Raw genomic sequence first — 23,929 nt, forward strand, 5'->3', positions numbered from 1 at the left:
CTCAACAGGTTTCTCTCTTTTTTCCCCCTCGCTGTACAGGACCCGAGGCCCCAGCTCTCACTGCCCAGGCTGGGCTTAGCTGTGCTGATAGCTGCACTCATTCAACAGCTTTGGGCGTAACTGTGTTTGCTGTCTCTGCTCTCGCCCACGCCACAGCTCCTCCGTCCAGGAAGGGCTTCCTCTTTTTCCTAATATAAAGCCAAAACCATTATTCTCCACCTCTGGAGCCCATAGCAGAGCTCTGACTTCTTTTGTTTGTCTGGGTTTTGGGAGGAGATGCTCGTGGACAGCGCGTATTATGTGCTTGAGGAAGTGCCCTCCATACTGCATTGTAACTGCATTAATCCAATAAAACACAGATGTAATTGGAAGTTTTGGTACCTTTGTGGTGAACTTAGCCCTTCCATAAGCCTTTTCTCACCTGTAGCCCTCTTAACACTTTCCCTGCACAAAATGACCATCCACCCGGACACCTACAAGAGGTCTTTATTATTAACTTGCATTTTACTTGCAACTGGGAAAGAAATGAACAGCTGCTGTAAGCACTTCCAGCAGATGAATTCTGAAAATATGGTCATTTAGTTTCCCAGCTACGCCAGGCAGGTGTGCAGTAGTATTGCTGCATCTGCTCAAAGGTGCTTGACAGCACAGGAGGTACTTGGCACACAGGATATTGGGGTTATCAATCGATTGATCGACCTGCAGACAGATTGCTGCTCAAGTAATTCTCATTAAGATGCTTCATAACACAGATCACCAGAGACCAGTTTTCCAGAAAGACGGAAACAAGGAAAAATATCTTTTAAAGGGTGACTAGGTCCATTTCAAGCCCTGGTCTAGCATTTCTCAGGTGTCATGTTCAGTCTGATCTTACTTGAACACGAACCTGTTCTTCAAGCAGTGATGCATCCCCAAGGCGATTCAGGATAGAGGTGAGGAACAGGAGGTGTGGCAGAAGACCAAACAGTGTTTTGGTACCCATGCAGGTATGAGGGATGGGGAAAGTTCTACATCTGAAAACATGGTCCCTTATTTAACAATTAAGATTTGAACTATCAGATCACAAAACTGACAGCAACAGTTTGAACTATAACCTGCTATGGACAAAAATTAAAAAAAAAAAGCACCACAAACCCCACCCACAATTACAAAACCTCAACTCCAGAAGAAAACAATCTCTCTTTTCCCCTCCCTCAAGTACTGCTTGAGCTCCATGCCCAGTTTTACTGTGGCAATATGAACACAGGTCACCTCACAGGAAAGGCCAAGGAACAGAAGCAGTCAAAGGTGCAATCATTTAACATCCCCTGCCCTCCCTAGCAAGCCAGAGGGGCAGCTGAGGAGCCCCCCAGGACCTGTGCTTCGCAACACCCCCCTCGTTATTTGCAGTAGAATAATCCGTACTCCCTCATTTTTTAACTGAAATGCCTCCTCCTAACCTTCATTCTCTACAACATTTTCATCTTTGCTGTTTTTTTCCCCTGGCTCCACGACTGGCTGGAAGAGGAGAGATGAGCCGTGACTCTGTGCTGCGCTGAAGAACCACAGGCGTTGCACAGGGTTTCATTTACATGCTGATAGTCACATTAGAAGAGCCTTTGGAGAATGCAGAAAGCTTCTCTCCCGCAGAGAGAAAGAGGGAGCTCAGAGACCGCCGCAGGCTGTAAATAATTCCCGGTGTCTGGAGACCCGCTCTGACAGCGAGCTGGGTGGACGTGCAGTCTGGGCTCACCTTCACCTTGCTCCACCGGGCAGCCGGAACAGGATCCCTACGGTCCCCTGCGCTGGATGCCATTTGTAGACAAGCCAGCAGACCAAATAGCCAGGAAGCATCTCTACTGTAGCTGAAGAGAGTTAAGACCCTTTGGAGATGAAGGAGTGATGGCAAAACCCACCGGGAACAGCAGCCCCCCCCCTCCGCAAGGTACAAGGCAGCCATCCAAGTACTGCCTGTCTAGACGCAATTACAGCACGCCTGAGAAACGGACTGAAAAACACCGTTTATCCCCGTCCACCGCTGTTTCTCCAGGCAGACGTGTTGCCCCAGCTCCCAGAGCTGTAGCTCTGACTGAGCTGTGGGAGCCCAGACGAGCCGCCCGCTCGCCCCAGGTAGCCCCAGGGCTCGCTCAGCGGGCTGGCAGTGAGTTACTCTCTCCCAGGTTGGCAGGCACATGCAGCTCTCTCGCCGCACCGCACACCGACTCAGACAAAGCCATGGAGCCCCTGATCTCCTCCGCACCTGCCTGGGGCTCCCCAGAGCTGCCACATCCATGGGGTACATCTGTGGTAGGTGTGCCACATGTTGCCTGCATCAAGTTTCCCACTCCCGCATGTAATGCTGCTCTGTGGGGGCTCCTAAACAGCACAACCCTCCCAGTGCCCTCCCAGGGGGAACATGGGGGACCCTGAGAATGGTCACAGCTCTGAAGCGCTTTATTTTTTTTTGGAGCATAAAACGGATTATGACTCCATTGTTCAGAATAAGATTTTTTTTCAGAATAAATGGTCAGAGATGCTCACCTCCTGCTTGCCCCCCCAACTCTGGACTGGCTTTAAAGAACAGCCAGTCAGGCAGCAACCTACTCTCCATGGTGACTCTCAATGTGCAACGTCTCCTCAGGCTGCTCTGCGGTGGCCATGATGGTAGAGGGTATTTAAGGTGGGTACCTATCCTATGAAAACAAGACAAAACAAGACAACCTGCCCCAAACAGCTCTCAGTCGCTCACTCATACAAAGCATGGCCAGCAGAAGCAAGCAGAGAACATCTCCATAGCTCGCTGCCACCCCTTCACAGACCACCAAAAATTTCTATTTAGGTTGCTGTATGATGCTTATTGTGACTACTTCTGTGGCTTACTCAGGTGCAGGTGCAACAGGAGATGTCCATCATGGATCAGAGCCCCACGTGTGCCCCACGGTTCTCAGCTGCGTTCTCAAGGGCTACAACTTAAACTTCAGGTCTAGCAGCAAAATCACAGGTTACCCAAGTTACTAAAACCTTAAATGGTAGCGGGCATCAAACCGAAGCCATCCAGAGCTAAAATCAGCAGTTCTCATGTTGAGTTTTACATCATAAAATGTAAACAGAGAAGCCATGAAATACTCTCCCCTGTCGGAGGCAGCAGCAGGCATGACAGGCACCAGGTGATGCAGGAGCCTTTAAGCAGGAAAGCACAAAGGCCCACAGGGGAGAAGGTAAAACAACCTTCGATGAGGGAAAGCTGCCTGCTGGGAAGGCAAGGAACTGGTGGAGGAGGTGGGTTTCACCCACCGGCACAGCCCTGCTGCTCTGTAGGTCAGACTGCTCAGCCAGCATGCTCCAGTGCACCTTGCAGCAGCGGTGGCACGCGTTGTCTTAACAACCCCAGCTGCAGCCAGACGTTAAAAAAAACCCCACATTTGTCAGACTACAACAAGGACAAAACGAAGGCTTGCAGAAAACCTGGCTTTCCCAGGTAACCCTCCCTAGACTCCTCAGGGGCTGGGCAGCCCAGCTCACGCAGCTGAGCCCAGCTGGACCCCACTGGGGGGCACAGCACGAGCAGCTGCCCCTTGGAGGAACTGCACCGGGACCTGTATGGCAGCACTGCCGAGGGGGATCGGGGTGACCCGGGGGACTGTTTCCCCAGGCTGGTCCTCAGTTCACAGCTGGGGTCAGCACAACCTGCTCAGCTTAGCAGCTCCTCTGGAAGGGGCAGCCTCACGCAAGACGAAGCTTGGCTGAAGCTTATTGCAGAGCACAACCCTGTCTCAGTCACTGTTAGTGACGTGGTCGTTTTTGAAGAACGTCTAATCAATGCCAGCTTTTCGAGGAAGGTTCAAGAGGCTGCAGGCTGCTGATATGGTGACGCTCAGAAAACTACAAATAGGAATTGTGGACACTCAGAGGACGCTGGTAGCAATCTGATTAGTTTCAGCCAAGTGTGTGATGGTTTGCTCACAAAGCAATGAGAGGCTCTGGCAGGCTTCAGCCTGCAAACGCTCCTGGCTGTGAGGTGTCTCATCTCCCAAAGAGAACGGACACGTCAGTTCTGTCTCAGACCAGTGCGAGTACCCCAAATCTGAATTAGCCTTTGACTGAACAACTGAATTGAACTTTTCCTTATCTAATGGTAATAATGATTAACATAGTTGTCATCTGCTGATGGTATCTCACCACCTGACTTGCTGCCTTAGGAGCAAAGGCAGGCTCACAAGGCTGCAGGCAATTCAAGGTGTGAGGGATTCGAAACAGTACTTCTTCAAAGTCAGCATCAGCTGCTACATACGTCAAAGATACATCCCAGGCCAATCCTGCCTTTCAGTCTTGAGTGCCACTGATCTAGCTGTGCTGTTACTCTCCAGTCAGTCTCAACTCAAGGCAGAGCGGTGACCTTTCTTGTGCTTTCCTGGCATCCCTCATACCACCCTTTCTTGGTTTCATACCACCTCAAGCGCCAGAACGGGAGCCCATCAGCTCTGATGCCAACCAAACCTTTCTCCAACAGGGATGCTCTTTCTCCCAGGCCCAGGCGAGGAATTGTCCGGAGCCTCCTTCAGGATTCTGGCCACACATTAATGAAACCCTTCCTGCCAGACACTGGTCTCATCTCTTCCCTGAATGCAACGAAAAAGAAAGCCCCTAGAGCCAAAGAAGAAAACGAACATAATTAAAAATTAATTTCAGTATAATGATTTAAACACCTCAGCGAGACAAGCACCAGGCTGCTGTATGTTTGGCGATTTGGGGAAGACCTTTTTGGTTCTCTGCCCTAGGGACTCCTGTCACTTTTAGTAAGTTTTACCCCGCAGCTGTGAGCATGGCAAATTGAACAGCACAAATAAAGACTGTTTGCGTATGCTCCTTCCTCCCAGATTCTCCATCTCCTGCTCCCTTCCTTGAAGATGCTGCATCTCTTTGAAGGTTTCGGCTGGCAGCAGCACACTTTCCATGGGACCTTATGTCTCTTTTTGCCACCCTGTGCCATGGCTGAAGGGTTGTGATGCCCATGGACTGCTCAGCTGCAATGCCTCCGCTGAGAGACAGCGGCATTTCTGTCTGTGTGTCTGTGAGGGACACGCAGAGGGAGATGGGCAGATCATTAACGTTGGAGGACTGCCCTGAATGTTTGCGAAGGCACTGGTTGCGGGGAGCAGGGGAGCCAGGTATCAGGGGTGAGTCGACCACTCAATCAGCCCTCAGCTTCAGGTCTGAAGGCCACCAGCATTACTCCGTAGCCTTTTGCCTTTGTGAGCAGGAGTACAGCCGCCATTGCTAAATTTCCTGAGCAACAACAAAATGCTTCATCCTCCTCAAGACATGCGCAAAACAAGGGATGTAAAAAGGCATATGCCAGTGTCTTCTGCAGCTTGGTGTTGGCAATGCTACGTGAGGACATACTGCACAGCTCCCACTCGTTTCTTTGCTGGCCTTGCCAAGTCCTAATCATCCTGTTTGCGTATGCTCCTTCCTCCCAGATGCTCCATCTCCTGCTCCCTTCCTTGAAGATGCTGCGTCTCTTTGAAGGTTTCGGCTGTCTGCCAGTCTCTGTTCTCCCCCGTCTCAGTTTGTTCAGCTTCATCTGAGGAAAGTATCTGGCTTTCCTAAGGGTTGGTTTCCTCAGATGTTTTTCGGCACATATTAAATTTGACATTATATTGTAGAGGGTTCCATTCTGGTCTGGGAAGGGCAATCTAAAAAGCTCAGGACAGATTTGTAGCCTCAGCTCTGCTGACTTCCAGCACGATGCTGGCTACATCACTTCAACACCTCCCCTGATCACCTGGTCAAAAGCCAAACCAGCTGTTCTCCAGGGGAAGCAGGGAGCAACAAGCATAAAACATCGCTACAAAGCCACATTCATGTTATGCTTTGCAATACATGTCCAGTACCTCACAAAGGCAGTCAACTCAAGACGGGAAGGCATCACACAGCACTGGAATGGGTCCAAGAACTCTGGGCAAGGACCTTGAAACCACTCCTTTCTTTTCTGAAAAATCTGTGCTGGACCTTTACATTGAAGGGCTGTAGTTTTAAGATTTTTTCTTCACCACCAGTCTGCAAATCAACCTGCTCTGCAAGTACGCACAGGAGATGTACCTCGTCCTGTAGAACCGCAGGCATGAACCATAGCCATTGCATTTCCCAGTGCATTGGCCATCCCCTTGACCAGAAAATGCTTTACAGAGTAGCAGTGGGATAGGGAAGACAGGAAGCTGGCTAATCCTGAGCTGTCTAGCAGATCCAGATGCCTGCAGTTATCATTTCTTTATATATGGCCCTGTCTCCATTATATAGCTTCTTAAATTTTCAGGCTGAAGTTTGAAATAACCCCAGTTAACGAAATAACCCCTTCTCATCCAAACCTGCTCCCCGAAGAGCTCTGCAAGATGTTCGGACACACAAACAGCTGCTGAAGAGAGCAGGCTTTCTCCTGTTTTCAAACCGATGGGGAGCGAGCAAGGCCAGGAGCTGGAGAAGGTACATAAGAAGCATGACAGAGCATCCCACTGTGTTGCACCTTCATCCGACCAGTCTAATTAAATCGTACAGACGACAGATGTAGAAGTAACCAGGCAGTTCATCATCACCTCACCGCAAGGCAGGGAAGGTATTGCCTTTTCCAGCCAATATGCCACCAGGGAGGGGACTGTGCACTCTGAAGGACACTACTCACACTGGCAACATCAACAGGGAAACAAGAAGAACATTTTGCTACAGGAAGAGGTTAACCACTTTTGTGCCGGCACCAACTTTGCCAGCCTAGATCCAACTTCCCAAAGGGATTTAACTTCATTCTCTTTTTGTTTGAAAAAGTCCTATCATGCCTACAGAACGTGCTTAAGGAGGGATGGTAACACATGCTTGAACATCTTGAATAGCCTGGAGAAGTGAGCGCTGCATTACCAGAAAAGTGATGAAGTTCCTAGTGAATTATGTAGATCACCCCAGAGTACCACAAATAAGACCATTAAACTGGCCTGCACCATCATCTCTTTTGTGTATGCCCTCCATATCACAGAGGAAACCTCTCTGAAATTACTGAGAGGAAGGTTTTAACATTTTATTTGGGCTTTTTTTTTTTTTAAACAGCCCTTCGCCTGCCAAATGAGGTTATGAATCAAAAATCAACAGGGTTCAGGAAGCAAAAAAAATAGCTACCCAATGCTTAAAAGCACCTCTGAAACATACCTGGAGCTGATTTTTCTATGCATAAAAACCCCATGACCTGAAAGCCCTCTGGACCTAAGAGATGTAGAAATAAATGGAACACCCTGCTGGAACGCTTCCAGTCTTGGGCAGCTCCTGCAAGCCTGTAGAGCCACAGAAAAGCAGACCTAGAAACTGTCAGACAAGGCTTGATACCACCTCTCATGGACACCGTGTCCTACTAATTTAGATGATGGATGCAGTGGGTGAATGTATGGGGGAAGAAATGACATACCTGAAGGAAAGGAGAAAACATTTTTGTGATATACCAATTTGATTTTTTTTTTCCTTAATGCATTTTAAAGCATACCTTTGAAACTGCTGAAGAGTTTGCAATATTAAAATAGCTCTGAAAGGAGTAAGTTACTGAGAGGAATACTGATGAAGCAGTCAGAAGGGTATAGGGCTTAACATTTAACATGGGGCCCTGCCAGTTATTCTCATCAGAAACAGAACAACACGAAAGATGTTTCTTTATCGAGGGGAAGGCTACACTAAAAGCTGCTAAGGGAAAGATGTACAAGGGTCTAATGCTTTTGTAACACACCATCTCTTTTGTATTCTGTTCTGCTCTTTTGCATTCTGCCATTTGGGGACAGACGGCAGTCAAGGATATTTTTGTAGTCTTCTATGATAAATAAAGTTAATTTAGCACAAAATTTTCCACTCCTTAGTCATATCAATTTTCACTTCTCCATGAAAACTTTAGTTTTCTTCATGTAGTTTTCTTCCCCATATTAGGGCAAGAATTCTGTTTTTGAAAGAAGTTAGATCTCTGCTTGGAAATAAGAAACTTTCTAAGTCAGCATGAAAAATGTTGCTTAAAATTTAAAATGTGAACTAGGAGGACTGACAGAGAGATTGAAAACTTGTGTAAATACAACACATTAAGGTTGTTTCAGAGTTAGTGCAGTAGTTCAGGATTTGTGAGCAAATTTTGCCCAATAGTAAATTGTTGACTTTGTGCAGCTGTGGCGCACACATGCACACACACACAAGCTAAGCAGAGAACCATTAACAGGAAAACCCGATCGGTATGAATGGAGAATGAACAGGAACACAGTGGTGTGGAAAGACTGGAAGCCCAGAAGGAAGAGCAAAAGGGATACTGAGAATGGCATGTTATTGACACGTCACTTAGCAGGTCACCAAGATCCTAGTACAGCTATGGGCAGCTTCTCAAAACACCCAGGTTGGGAGACAAAGAAAAATGAATAAATCCTAATGATTTAGTAGGATAACAGAGGTGGGGCAGGATGGGGAGATTGATCACAGCTAGCTCCCAAAGGGTACAAAACGGCACTTCCAAAACTAGCAACAGGGCTACCAACCGGAGAAGAATGCAGGCAACACGAGGAGAACACAATTGCCACCATCCCTTATTCTCTGTGTCATCACAGAGCATCCCTGACAGACCTCCAGACACGGGTCTTGGTGCCTGAATGCTGGCCTGACTCCTGCATTTTGATGATTGTATGTGGATATGAAAGTGTGAGTGAATGAGAAGTTTCAAAACTGTCAATGCCCCCTCCCATAAGGTTTTGCACAGACACATTATAGAAACAGACGTTGCAAAAACAAGCATTGCAAGGTCCCAACACCGTCGTATCCTGCATTCTTCTCGAAAGAAGCACAAAACATTTTTGTTTCATTAGAATTCCCTGCCCTTCAAGATAGGTGGATCCTGAAAATGTCAGACCTTCTACCTCACACTGTATATCCAGGACACTATCTCCAAGTTGCCCAGTGCTGCATCAACATTAACAATCATAACATACTGTGTCCTCAGGGTGAGGACATCAGTCCTGTATTTTATGTAGTTTCTGTGGTTGAATTATTCCTTGTAATCTCTTTTTAAAGACAACAATAAAACAGTCTTTACACCATTTCTTTAGGATCCTGTGGAACAGATATATAGTTAGGGCAACGCTGAGATGGTGAAAAGGACTCTGACACCATTGTGTACCTGCCCAAGGAAACAGGGATGCACAAGTGATGCTGACAGGGAAGGGAAAGACTCCTTATAGTCTATGGTAAAGCCATTCTGATGTGATATTAAAATCTTGGAACATTGAAGAAGCGGTGAAGAAGAGCAAACTGCAGATTAATTCTTAATTGCTTGAAGGCCAGCAACTTCAACTGTAGAATTTTTTTAAGCTTAATTCAGGTAGTAGAGTTCTTATGGGGAGAGGGACGGGCAGGTGTCTTTAACGCTTCCCCGTCTATTAGGGCTCTATTTGAAGCAAATTATTTGGACCCCTGCTCCATGACAGGATCCTACTTCTAGATGACCCACTGTCCTCCAGCAGGCTGCGAAGGCAAGAAGACATCTTCTCGAGTACTGCACTCAAGCCCTCCAGTACATCACCTCTGTCACACATTGAGGAGCCAATGTAATTAATAATAAATTCTTTTTTATTGTTACTTTGTAACAAAAAATGAAGAAATCCAGGATTCCAGTGTAAGGGGCATAAAAAAAAAAACCTAAGTAAGAGGAATGATAGAAATAAGTCATATTTTAAAACAAGGAGCCACAAGAATCTTTTCTAAATGCCTTTTCCTGCAATACATCTCTTCCACAGCTCCATGTCACTGACATTTGCATAGCCTGCTATTTGACCAGTGCTAGGACAGCTGGAAAGAATTCATTATCATCCACATGCTAGTGCGGGAGTGAAATCTTAGTCCGCACAGGTGAAAGGGTACAGAGTCAAAAAACCCTCTATAGCAGGACACGGGTTAAACACCTTCTCTTCTTTCTGTCTCTAACGTCAGGGGTTTTCAAGGCCAGGCCGAGGTGGAGGGCCTCCTCCTGGCCCAGAGAACATTCTGCACTGCAGGTGGCCTGAGGGAGAAGTACACATACAGTCCCTTGTGCCACTGAACACGGCAGCACTTCCAGTCAGTTCTTTTCAAGGACAGATGCTGGCAGTGGCCATAAGGAACAGTGTTTTCAACTGAGACAGGCTTTCTCATCAAGGAGCTGCGTGATGGGACAACCACACCACTGGGATTTTCTAGAAAAATAATTACTTGTAATACGCACTGGGTATGGAGTAAGAGTCCCAAACAGCTGCTGAGCCTCCTGTTAGCAGCTAGAGTAATTTAAAATATATGCTCCACTTCTTCAATCACAAGTTCAATAATTCTGTCCTGCCACATGGAAAACCAACAGTGAGTAACTGTAAACAAAGCTATCCACACCAGTCTTGTGAATTGTTGAGGCCCCTCCATACCCTGAGAAGGCACCAAGACGATTAACTGAAAGAGAAATTTGAATAAGATCGTCCTTCCCCACCAGGAAGTGAGATCTTCTTCAAATGTCCCCTTCAATTTCCTCCAGTAAGGAAGGCATTCTACTACTAACCAGTCCAGGTGACACTGTTGGCAGTCCACCTTACACAGTCCCACTGGATAAGGATGTAGCCTGCAACCTTCTCTGAACTCACTGGCCTGGCTTCGCACTTGCTGGGCCTTGAAGTGCCTGCCTGAAGACAAGCTTTTTCAACTGATCCAGTTTATTGTCTCTTAAAGCATCCCGTATGGCACTGAAGAAACTGAAGTAGTGCTGGAAGTTGTGCATCATGAGCAGGACACCGGCCAACAGCTCATTGGTCACAAGGAGGTGATGGATGTAGGCACGAGTATGCCTCTGACAACAGTAACAGGTGCATCCTTCCAGCAAAGGGCGAAAATCATCTTGATATCTAAGGAGGAAGCAATATTAGATAACATCAACGGTAGCAAGACCAAATCAAACAATAAAGAATGTCCAGTTACTACATGGCCTTTTGCAGGGACTTGAGCCTTGAAGTCCTGAGGGCCTGAATCCAGCTGCTCTAAGATGTGTTGTCATCTACAGCCAGCACCACGGCATGAAGGACATCAAATATCAAGTAAGAACTAACTACAGAGCCAAAAGGCCACACATTTAAGTCAGAGGAGAACTTTGACTACAACACAGCTAACAGCAGAGAGAGGCCTTACACCTTCCCTGACAGAAAAGCTGCCGCATGACATGCCTCGCTAGCTACCACACAGTCTATGACAGAGGAAGCTATTAGAAACAAGGATTTACTGATTCCACTATTCACAGAACAGTATTCCTCCTCTAGTGCAAGATGCACCATTCTCACAAAGTGGAGAGGATGGAGCAGAGCCACACAGTTGTCTCCTCAGAGACCCTAGCGGTAGCTGTGGAAAAGAGAAGGAAGGACAGGTGCTGACACTGGCCAAAGTTTTTGCGAAGTATCCAGAAACTGCAGAATTGTTCTGCAGCTGCCCAAACTGAGTCAGAAAGTGGAGGATCTCCATAGCTTAAATGAAATCCAGCATCTCGAGATGACCCGAGTTAGATGTGGAAGACAAAAATGATCCCCAGACAACCTTTGTCAAGCTACTGTCTTCCAGCTAGACCATAGTTATGACCACAGTATGTCTGCTGGATAAACGGTAAGAAAATCCCTGGCTTTAGGTCAGGTGAAAGACGGTGCTTTCAGCCATACACTATTGCCTGAAAAGAAGCTAGAATGCTTGTCCAACACTCTCCATTCAATGTCTAGAAGTACTTTCTTCAGTACCGTCACATTTTATGGCATCTCCCATCCAGCTATTGACAACATGCTATCAAATACAGAGGACGAAAACATCATATTTACTGATACAGCTGCAGGTACCCTCCTCACAAACTCATGTACCTTTTGTCCTTCAGAAATATCTCAAATGGTGTCATTTCTGGATCAGTTTTGGAGATTTCATCCTGGTCTTCAGCACCATTCTTCTCCAGGTCCTGAGCCCCATTTTGTTCTAAAACTGTTTTAAATAAAAAGACAAAAGCCTTTTAAGAACAGACAGTAAGGGCAGAGGAAGGGTAGCAACCTTACAGGAGGTATTTCTGCTACCCTCTTGCCAGATGAAAACTCCTGCCACAAGTTTCAACCTCTTTCCTATAGTAAGCAACTATTTTTCTTTAATTGTCATAGGTTAGTTAACACAAATACAATTCTAGATGATTAAAACTGCAAGAGACATGTGAAAACTAATCTACTAAACCTAATGAAAAGTTAGAGCTGAAACAACAGTATAACTTTTTGTTGCTCTGCTGAGCTGAATTCTTAATAAAATGTCAAAAATATTTACAGTCTGAACTGCATGCTGAATAGAATGCAGTCACCTGAACAAATTGATTTTATTGAGATTTTGTTAGAGTAGACAGGCAACTCATCTGCATTCAATCATTCTACTTTCCATGCTGTCATCAGGCTCAGAGATTTAGATGCCTTTTTTTTTTTTTTAAGAATTAGAATAAAAAGAGACTGGTAGCACTGATGCAGAAGACGTAGATTCCACATCTGCCTTCTCAGTAGTCTACCTTAAAAATAAAAAATGACCCTATAATTTTGTAGGTTTGCATTTTTAGGCTTTCTTAAGTAGGATATGTGTCTGGAAACATCAATATTACTGTTTGCACAGTCCATGTCTACTGAGTGTTAAACACAGACAGAACAAAGAGATTGTCCTCATCCAGAATCTTATGATTTAAGAATAAGATGAGACAAGGTAAAGAACAAGAAAGAGAAGGGTTAAAAAAATAGCAGCAAGCACAAAGAAACAAGATGTTCTGTTCTATTCAGCTGGTTTAAATTATCCAGGCAAGAAAAACCACTAGGTTCTACCCAAGAGGAAAAATGTAAAACGTTTTTCTGTATTAAAAACATTTAATAGGCCCAAACAGGATGGTTAGTTGAAACACATTTGATGGATGCTTTAATGGGTGATACACAAGCTCCCATCTCACAGCACAATGAGGTAATGAGTTATGAAGACGTCCATTTTGTCCTGATATGAACTAATGAATGCAAGGACAAGGAGGAAAGCTGCCCAAAGAAATGGGATCCCTAACATTTGTCAACTAGAAAGGAGAAGAGACTTAAAAAATACCTTATTAAAACAAACATATCCAGTTAATTCGAGAGATCAAGTATCTTAGATCTCCACTTAAGTAAGTCCAGTCTTCACTGCTAATGGTAACACAAAAATTTGCCAATGGTCTCGAACAAAAAAAAAAAAGCCCACCTTCTGTTCAGTGTTTAAGAAATATTTGAAAACATTTTGGCTAATCAGACATTCAGATCCCAGGCTGAGGCCTCAAGTTGCCTTCAACAGCTTTCACACCAAAATACCCGACCTTCAAGAGCAGCACTTGACAGTGGAATTCCAGTTTTTCCAGTGGTCACTGCACTTACCTCAGGAACAAAAATCTCAAATACAGGTTCCTCCAAAGCATGAATTATGCTTGCTGCAATACTAATTGAAACAGTAAAAATTGTAATGACCACCAGGAAGCCTACCTGCTGCTTCAGGATCTGGATGGCAGTCATAACTGAAAACCAAAGCACAGCCTCGCTCTGTCACTTGGAAGGGAAAGAAACTCTCAAAAATGTCCACTCCCCTCTCAATGCACTCAAGCACCTCATCTGGTTTGCCTACACCATGGATGATTCTGTAAGAGACACACAAGAAGACAAATCTTGATTATTCTGAGTACAAGCAAGCAGGTACCTGAAGGAAAAGGCACATATGCAGCATGTGTAGCTTATCCCTGCAACTGCTAACCAGAAGGCAAGTGGGTACAACAGTCATAGCTCAGAATCCTGTGTGCTTCCATTTCCCCACCTCCAACCTATCCAGTACATGGCAGGCTTTTCTTCATCTGCCATTTGGAAGGGAGCAATAATCCTTCATTCACTGAGGAAAAACCTCATTCTGTCCATTATGTTTGAAGTGATTTCGTTTCTTTCACACACACATAAATACACTTAAATTCAAAATTCACCTAATATATATGCCTTAGAGCAGATATTTTCCTTAGTCATGTTTGTGCCCCAAGGAACTACCAGTTTCCAGACATATGGACCCCTTTGTTTTGTAACTGCTTATGAGACAGTCTAAGAAGACTTGATCAAGAGCAGCAGAGACAGCAGTAGATGGCTGGTCAAAGGCAGAAGTCCTTCAGGTGACAGACACATCTTACAGCACTTGGAGAACTGCCTGGAGGAGAATGTACTAATGAGAAATGTCATTGGAAAGAGAAAAGTTCCTTGCTTTATTCTTCTCTCTCCCCTACACTCTACCTGCTCAAATGATTTACCCAAAAACCTGGGCTGTAACATCTCCTGGGACACGGCATTAAGAGCCAGGAAGAGCCCAGCTGGATTGCCATCAATGGTAATAGAGATCCTGCTGTTAGCCAAATTTATTTGGCAGCTTCCCTGAGGGTGGGTGAAGCTGAAGAGAACAGAGAAGTGCCTGCTCTCCTGCAGGTGCATGGCTGGGCTGACAGCAGCTAATGTAGGGCAATGATCTAACCAGATAATTAGGAAAATACACAGGGGCTGATAAATGAAGTCACAAGGTGCCATTTTTAGTCACTTTTCTAAGCACTCCAATTAAATCGATGAGCACAGAATAAGGATGGGAGAAGTTTACAGCATGAGTGTCTTACGTTTCAGGCTCTCATGGCAGGGAGAAAATGATCCTCAATAGTTAAAACAGTAGCTCTGCATATATGATCCAAACCCTTGCTAAAACTTATCTTTGCGCAGGTAAGGACAAACGTTTGTTCTTGCAAGGGTTCTGATACTATTGAAAAGGAAAATAAATTTTACTGAGAGGCTTCAGCATCTTTTGGTACATGAAAGGTCTCTAAAAAGTACACTCATAAGATCATTTCACCATCACACAAAACCCAGTTGCTTTTTGGGTGAAGCACAGAAAGTATTTGTCTTCTAGAGAGTTTCATATTGGGGTAGAAAACAGCTATAAAGCAACTCCTCCAGCCAGAACAGCAAGGGTGATTCAGGAAAGCAGGATTGTCTGAAATTCACTTGAGGTACTTACAGGATCCCCTAGGGCTAACCAGCTTTATTCCTACAAAGAGGTCAGAAACACCTGTCTTAACCAGACAAGCAAACTATTTGATAGATGAGGCAGATACAGTGGTAGCCACTAAGGTTAGCTGAGCAGATTGGACTTTAATGCTCCCAGGGGATCTTTTTAAGTAGCTCAACCAGACAGGATGGCAACAACCCAGCAAGCCTTCTAATTGTCAGGAAAATTCAAACCCCAGGTACCACTAAGCATGAACAAGCTGCAACACCAGACACGTCCTTTCACATTTCCTTTCCTTTTGAGCACCATTAGGTAAGAGCAATGCTCAGCTAGCAGAGGGCAGCAGACTACTGAAAGACAATGGGGCCTGAGTCACTCTCTTCAGGAAACAAGGAAAACATCACCCATACTACTTCTGTTGCAGCTGCTCTTGCAAGAGCAACCCATGCAAAAGCCAGCAAGCTCAACCCAATGCTAAGAAACCCTTCCAGTTCTGAGCAACTAGCAAATATTAGCATGCATTTTCTGGAAGCTTTTGGTTACTGCTAGTCATTTATATGAGGCAAGAATGCGGCCGCTCCTGTCCAGTCTCTGGCATGGATCAGATGGGCATAACTCACAATGGTTCCCACACTATACCAGTCCAAGCAGAAAATACAATTGTTTTGGACCAGGCTGTACCACTTCTGGTAGTTCACAGGCTCAGTGCCTCAGGTACAAGGTCAGAGCTGGCTGCCATAAGATCACGTAAGCACTGGCTGCTTCTGTCAGCACCTCTCTCTGCTCTCCCCCAGTTCAGACCAGAGAGAATCGGAAACATGACAGTATTTCTGAGAAGTAATCCTTGTAAAATAGGTTGATAATAACATTCTTGTTCAAGCTGAACTTCAAGTAAACCATAGCCTCAGAGGTCAAATGCAAGCTACCCAGACATAACCTACCTGCAATTCTTCTCAAAAAAAGTAAAGACGACTTGAACTAAAATCTTGATTATTCTCCAAACATGGAGAATACTCAAACCCACAGTGTGAGCACAGCTTGGTGCAAGTTGCAGCTAAGAACTGAAACGAGGGTTGAAGGCTGCAGCCAGACAATGGCAGAATTTATTCAGCCTGGCACCCATATGGAGCTGTGCAACACAGCAATTATTTCCTTCTCTGTCTTGGGATGTTGCCCACACAACTTACCTTGGTTTATCCTCTGGCAACTCTGCTGTGACAGAAGCTATCAGTTTCAACTTGGTCTCCTTGGCCATGGCACATCCCTGGAAGCCATCTAGCAGAAAGCCACCCACAGGTCGCTTGGCAGTCTCCCTGGCTGATCTGAGCCTCTCTTCCAAGATATCTCCACCTTCAATTGCCCCAAACATTACACTTCCTTGTAGTTCCTGGCCCAGGAGAAAGCTACAAGTGTTAGAGTGTGCTCTGCCAAAGACAAGCAAGACATCTCACAGCCCAGACTCCGGATGCCTGCTACTTAAGCCCCACATTCCCAGTAACTTGCCAGAGCCACAATGTTTATTCCACGTAAGAGTATTCCCCACACAACACTGTGAAGTCCAAGCGTAAATTAGAAATGGGATTAGGAGAGACAAGATTCTGCTCCTTATCTTCACGCTAACTCACCGATAATTTTGGTGCCATTCTTCCCACCTCCCTATAGAAAGCAATAACCACAGATCATCTTTGTACATGGCTTTTTATAGATGTCCCCTCAGCACTACATGTGTCAGTGCAGAATACAAAGCAGGTGCCATTATCCTGGCTGTCAGACAGCAGATCTCACAATAAATTGCCTTTCAGGGGATACAAATATCAGCTCCTGTCACCCATTTTCCTTTGTAGCACAGATTCAGATAATATGTCCCCTTTCACCAAAAGGGAAGGAAGTTTCACACCTGCTGGAAGAAGTAAGAATAGCACTGGCAAATTCTAGCAAGTCCTCCCTTGCTTGGAACTGAGGGGACTTCAGAGCAAAAAGATGAGTTGTCTCAATCTGAATGAGAAGATCCTACATTGCCCATGTAGACAGCATGAAGGTAAGTGAGAGAAAGCCACTACATTTCAAAAGCAGAAAAAAACATATGCATGACATAATTTCCTACTAAATCACATCTTGGGACTGGCCTAGGATGCAGCACAGAACAGAAAGCAGCTGCAGTGCTATTGTCCCAATATTTTGGGTACCTTACCGGTGATTTCTCTAGCAGCTGAAGGCATACGTCCAGGAAGGAAAGTGACCTATCCACAGACTTCTTAGCTCTTTTTCTACCAACTTCTCCAGCAATGGTGTCTCCATCAGAGATGCACTGGAACCAGTCTGGCTGGATGGCCCGCTGTATGTCCATGAACTTGGAAGCTGTCATTTCCATGCGCCCCGAGTTTCCCCACAGGGACACTATCTGTCAAGGAAGCATAGGGATGAAGGTTAGTTGCAAAGATTAACAGACCTTAGGGGTCAAAGGAGAGAAGGGATGCCTCTGGTGAAACACCAGATACTGGAATGATACTTCATAGATAATCTCTACAGAAGCATAGATAATAGATAATCAGCTGCCCTTGGCACAATGCGTGAAAGGATATAAATGACGAAACTGGGATTTCTGGGATAGCCTTTGGTGAAACCATTACACACACTCAACACGGTGACTTCTCAACATATTTGGAATTCTCTGAGGTAGAGCTGCTGGCCTATCATCACACAAATTGCTGGCAGAATTAAAAAAAAAAATTAAAAAGAAGAAAATATTTAATTTAATTTTATTTTAGGTCCCAAATCCAGCCACTTAAGAAGGGACTGAAATGCCAAGTGCAAAACAAATACAGAGCTTTCAAACTGAGCAACATAAGAAATGGCAGATACTCATTAGGATTGTACACACAGTCTCCGCAGTCTATTAACATGCTTTCCATTCCGTGTGCACACATGGGCATCCATCTTCCATCATTACTCCATGCCACCCTCATAAAAGATTTTAAAGCAAGACAAAAGCACTTGCACTGAGAGGCTGTGTTACCTGAACACTTCTGGGCTAGCAGATGTTACTATTCAACTCACTAAACATTCAGATTCACAAAATGCTACCGCAGCCTCTGCATCTACGCATGCTACCATGTTTTATCCTATTCTGTGAAATCTTTGATTAACCTGTGAGTGCAGCTTGGCAGTTGGTTTCATTGTATTATTGTTAGACTTGTGACACTGCTGCTCCAAAATTTTAACAGGGTATTCAAGCAGGTTCAGTATTGGGCTCGAGCCCTTTAGAAGTTAGTTCTTTTTATCTGCAACTCCATTAGTGCTTTTTTAAATGAGGCATTCTCCTAGCCTATGCCAGACAGACAGATTAAGCAGTGCAGTTCTCATGCATACTAATTCACAAATTGAATGTGCTCAGCTGATGCAAAAAAAAAATACGAGCAGAACAATTTTTTTTTGTCTGGTCTCCACAAAAAACAGAAGGATTGTGCAAATACACAAGTCTGCTTTCCGTCCATCCATCCATCCATCTCTCCTGATTACTTTTGCCCTCATCAGCCAATTTCACTAAATTTGAGTAACAAAGAAACAGACAGAAGTTTCCAAAGTAATAACACTTTTGTAAGTTTCCCATTAAAAAAAATAAATAACTCCAAAGGAGAAAGATCCCAAATTAGTACCTGCAGAACAATTGGAACACAGCAGCTATATATTGTCCTGCATCAGCATGTTGGCCAGTTAGTACCTGCTGCCTCTTATGGGAGAGCATCAAGTAACAGCTGGTGAAGGCAGGCGGAGTAAAGTCAGAACTGTTTGAGACAAAGGACACAGAGTGTAATCAAGTCTAGTTACCTTCATTCTGCTGTCCAGAGGAAAAAAGCTGCTTTAAGAAATAAAATAGCCATATGGCTTAGGAAACCGAGCATTACCCTGTGATTATTTAAACCCAGCCTGTGTCAGGCTTTCTGTCCCATTGCTTTCAAAAAGCTTTCATAAGTATTTGCCAGCACAGATACAGCTGCAGAAGGCCTTGTAACAAGCTGACAAAAATCTTCACCAGCTTCAAAAAAAAGAAAACCTGCCACATCCCTGCTATCACCTCAAAGCTGTGCAACAGTGAGACAAGCTTCAGATAATTCCTTCCCTGCAGAGAGCCAGGACTCAGCCTGGAACCCAGCAGCAAAGAATATATGCTGCAAAAGAAACACTCTGACAGTAGTTACCCTCTGTTGTTCAGTGACCTTTCACCAAATGTGACCATGTCTGAACATGCCTTGGGACTGACCATACCTAAGCAAGTGCCAGAAGTGGCCCCTCCAGGCCAAAGCTGTGGCAGGCAGCAGGTAGCATGTGGACTGCAGAGGGAATGTGCGTGCCTGTGGGCTAGAATGGGCAAACATCCACAAGACTACACACTCCTCGATCACTGAGCCACCTTCCTGCAGAAATACTAAGTTCTTCCCCTTTGTGGGCCTGTAGTAAACTGTAAATACACACACAGAGGTTCAGGTTTATTGCTTATCAGTAGCATCACCATAAGCTTGTACAGCATATAAGCTAAAACACAAGTACTTTCTTTTACTACCATATTAATGACACCAAGCTGTGTGGAGCTGTCGACATGCTGGAGGAAAGGGATGCCATCCAGAAGGATCTTGACAGGCTTGAGAAGTGGGCCTGTGCGAACCTCATGAAGTTCAACAGGCCAAGTGCAAGGTCCTGCATATGGGCGGGGGCAATCCTATGCACAATTACAGGCTGGACGAGGAATCAATTGAGAGCAGCCCTGAGGAGAACGAGCAGCCCTGGTGGATGAGGAGCTCAACATGAGCTGGCAATGTGCGCTCACAGCCCAGAAAGCCAACCGCATCCTGGGCTGTACCAAAAGAAGCGTGGCCAGCAGGTCAAGGGAGGTGATTCTGCCCCTCTACTCCACTCTTGCAAGACCCCACCTGGAGTACTGTGTCCAGCTCTGGAGTCCTCAGCACAAGAAGGACACGGACCTGTTGGAGCAAGTCCAGAGGAGGGCGACAAAGATGATCAGAGAGATGGAGCACCTCTCCTATGAGGACAGGTTGAGAGAGTTGGGGTTGTTCAGCCTGGAGAAGAGAAGGCTCTGGAGAGATGTTATAGCAGGTTTCCGGTACCTGAAGGGCACCTATAAGAAAGCTAGAGAGGGACTTTTTACAGGGGCATGTAGTGATAGGATAAGGGGGAATGGCTTCAAACAGGAAGAGGGTAGAATTAGATTAGGTATCGGGAAGAAATGTTTCACTATGAGGGTGGTGAGTCACTGAACAGGTTGCCCAGGGAAGCTGGGGATGCCCCATCCCTGGAAGTGTTCAAGACCAGGCTGGATGGGGCTTTGAGCAACCTGGTCTTGTGGGATGTGTCCCTGCCCGTGGCAGGGGAGTCAGAACTAGATGATCTTTAAGGTCCCTTCCAACCTAAAGCCTTCTATGATTCTATAACTGCAACAGCATGGGAGTCCAGAGCTCTCCTTCCTATCTGAATTGCCACTTAACTGCTCAGGAACTGTTAGGGAACACACTGTCAAGTAAGAAAATGTCCAGCTTTATTTAGTTGGAGGTACGAGCATGTAAATAACATTCCTCCTTGTGCAAAGATTTATTTTTCTAAAAAGCATAAAAAAACATTGTGGCTGTCTAAGCACACCCACACAGATGAGGGGAGGACTGGCAGCTTTCTTTCTGGAACTTTAAGTGGATTCTTTCAAATCTTTACAGTTACTGTACCTTGTTTGTGTTGTAGCCAGATGGACAGGGAGTGACCGGGTCGTGAAGGGAGCAGTACAGCACCGCATCTGGCATACCTGGGAACAAAGAGACAGACACAAAGTAGACTTTCACAAACCAAAACAAAGCTAATGCAAAGATGTGGTTTGTAAATTTGCAAAAGGGAATAGGGTATTCTTCCCCACACAAATAAATCCTTTCTGACAAAGAAAATACTGTTCATTTAATCTCTCAGCACCAAAGGCGGCAGACTTTTTCCCCAGGTTTACTAGCTGCAGGGAGGAGAGTGCAGCATCAGGACAAACCATCAAATAAAACCCTTTGTTTCAGCAGTCTACATAGCTCCTTTGAGATCTATTTATGTTTCTTCTTGATTAATACTCCTGCTACTAAAATTTGCCAGACACAACAGTTGAGTCACTTGACCACTCAACTGATACACCGGAGTGTGTATCTGTTGATACACATCTGACACAATCTAAACTGAGCAACAGCTCATGCCTAGAAATTTTCAGGAAGGCCAACATATAGCGAGAGAACAGATCAGCTACAGAAATAAGAAATTCATCATCCCTGCCAGATTGGAGGTTTCACATTTCATACAGAAAGCTAGATGGTATGTCTCAATGACATACTGTTTTCTTTTCACAGATAGTCACTGAAACTGGTGAAGCCTCCAAGAAGTTGCAGATAAGAGATTTTTCTTGAAGGAATAAGTTGTCCCAAGGCAGCTGAAGTTTACTGAAAGTTGGGTGCAAACTTCCTATGGAAATCCAAGCCATAACTTTGCTTATGTAATGAAATGCATGTCCAAAATTTTGATAAAATAAAAAGCTTGGTCTCCATATATAGGACAAAAATGCTTAAACATTTTTAAAAATTGTAATAATTGACATTATTTTATACGTTCCTAATGTATGTGTAACTGCCACATACAAAATATTCATAAAAATACCTCAGCTTTGATACAAGCATTAGCAACTCAAAAGTTTTTTTTCTTGCAAAGCCCGTTAGATTCCATATACAAAGAACTGTCTGTAAATTACAGAAGTTAAAGACATGCCATCACTTGGACAGGATTAACCCTATACCCACTATAGCCTGAGATACATAGACAAACAAAGCATCCCACAGAAGCTTGTTGACTGGGCTGATCATTCTCCAGTTCTCTGAGCTGCCTCCTCAGATATAAATACAGGCTATGATATGAATTTTCACACAAGATGCTAACTCTGCATTCATTGCACACTCAGGTTCCTTCACCACATGAGCCCAACAACACTGGTCTTGGCTGCGTAATGCATGTGGTCAGGCCTTTACTGATCTGTTATGACAACCAGAGGAAAAATCCAAGAGAGTGACAAATGCAGGAACTGTGCTTTACTCATTCTTATCACCAAGGTGTTAAGACAAACATTTCATTCGTGAACTGCTCCAAGAATGGAGTACAGGCACTGATGAACATCACAAAGGCATGGTGCAGTACCTCAGGGCTACAGCAACGTTGACTGTTTTGCATGTCACTACCCATCAGCAAAATCGAGTATATTCCTAAAACTAACTCTTTAACATGGAAACATGGAAGGAGATTTACAGGAAGCAAGTACAGTCCAACTGCTAAACTGACAGGAACAAAGACCAGGGGAAAAACAAGCTTCTCCACCTGTTCCTTTAGTTCCTCAAAGCTCCCACAAATCAGACATGGATTCTTCCCCTAACACCTTCTCAGAACAAGAATAGCTGAGAGGCAGAAGTGTACACCAGCTGAGACTGATTTAACATGGGGCGCTTTGCTTGTTTATTATTCACACTGGATGAAGATTTCCTGTTGAAAATCTTCAGATGAAACCAACTGCTTTATGAGAATCAAAAAAAGCCAGCTTGAGCAGAGAGATATTCTCAGGAAATGTGTTCGGACAGTTGTATGGGGAAGGCCATTTTCATGGCAATTTCTACTTCTCATCAAAAACAGTCAGAAATTGCATTTGGCAGGATTCATTTGCAGCAGTGACTGGGGGCTATGCTAAAATCTCTCTCAGTTGTAGTCTCAACTTTTGAGCTAAGCTCACGCCAGTCAGTGCCAAAGCCCCCAAGGAGAAGGCTGGGTGTAGAAAAATAGAAACAAAGAAAAATTACATATTTTCATAGTTTTTGAAGGATTTCTGGCCATAGTCTTGACAACATACTATTTCGAGTCTTACTTAATGCCATTTGAGTGAGAAAGTGCCTAAATGTGGAAAGCCTATGCCTACGTCTTTCTGGCAACTGTACTGCCTAAAAATGCACCAGTGGGATCTACCTGTATTATCTCTCCAAACATGCAAGCAAACACACATGCTTTACCTATAAATTTTGCAGCTCCTTCTTTATATTCTTCCAGGACCTCGTGAAGTTCTGCCCTGCATCCAGATACAGAAACACATTAACTAAGCACACAACTGTCAAGAAAGATCAGCGGTTTCATAACTAGGCTTCTGATTCCATACTTATGTGTTGCCTGAACTTGGATTAGTTTAGGCACTGATAGTTGCCATCTAGCTATCAGGCAGCAAAGCAGGGGCAGATGGAACTAAACACCAGAGACAAAGAGCTCAAGAATCACAGCTTACAAACTGGGGGCACTCATAATTCTGTGGCAAAAAGGCAGAGCTTTTACTCGCACTGACCAGTGACCACTGACTTGCTGGAGAGCATGCAGTTACACTGTGACTTTCTGGGTAGCATTGCTAACATGCATCACAACAACTACACACGCTAGGGAGTGGAGAGCTTCTAACAAGCTTTATGATGTTAATCTTCCTTTTCAGTTGCCACTTATCTAACTAGTTTTGAGAGCTGGCTGTTTCTAAAGCTGGTTATTCTGCCTGTAAAGTGGCTAAGAGGGGTTTGGCCAAAACACGCTCAAAAATTAGGCAGCCCTCTAGGTCCCTTACCTCCACCTGCTTCCTACTAAGTCACTGCACCTCCCTTCGACAGGAAAGCAACAAAGCGGCAACCGACTTCGACATTTTGCCTTGCACCCGCGGAAGCGAGAAGCCCGCCTGCCCCCACCAGCGTTGCGGGGTCTCGCTGCGCTCCCGGAAACACACATCCCTCCCTTCCCCTCCCCCTCCCCC

At 44.9% G+C, this 23,929-nt stretch overlaps 1 protein-coding gene across 1 annotated transcript; it reads right to left on the reverse strand.

Annotated features, from left to right (window-relative positions):
- Positions 1–10,636: 10,636 nt before the first annotated feature.
- Positions 10,637–23,205, reverse strand: QTRTD1 (queuine tRNA-ribosyltransferase domain containing 1). Its single transcript, XM_009879954.1, has 7 exons — positions 23,157–23,205; positions 20,814–20,890; positions 17,273–17,482; positions 16,269–16,468; positions 13,542–13,693; positions 11,889–12,003; positions 10,637–10,898 (listed from the first exon to the last, which is right to left on the reverse strand). The coding sequence occupies exons 2-7, from the start codon at positions 20,886–20,888 to the stop codon at positions 10,637–10,639; spliced, it is 1,014 nt and encodes a 337-aa protein (XP_009878256.1). The 5' UTR covers positions 20,889–20,890; positions 23,157–23,205.
- Between the last annotated feature and the right edge of the window lie 724 nt (positions 23,206–23,929).

This window comes from Charadrius vociferus, unplaced genomic scaffold, assembly GCF_000708025.1.
Source record: "Charadrius vociferus isolate BGI_N301 unplaced genomic scaffold, ASM70802v2 scaffold162, whole genome shotgun sequence".
Lineage (NCBI taxonomy): Eukaryota > Metazoa > Chordata > Aves > Charadriiformes > Charadriidae > Charadrius > Charadrius vociferus.

Bases quoted from the DNA above. Each gene is read 5' to 3' on its own strand.
- QTRTD1 (XM_009879954.1), bottom strand. From the start codon at position 20,888: ATGCCAGATGCGGTGCTGTACTGCTCCCTTCACGACCCGGTCACTCCC. The intron at 16,469-17,272 runs GTAAGGTACCCA...CTCCTGGGCCAG, and splicing joins AGCTGCTAGAGAAATCACCG to GAACTACAAGGAAGTGTAAT. The intron at 12,004-13,541 runs GTAGGCTTCCTG...TATTTAAAACAG, and splicing joins TCCAGATCCTGAAGCAGCAG to TTTTAGAACAAAATGGGGCT.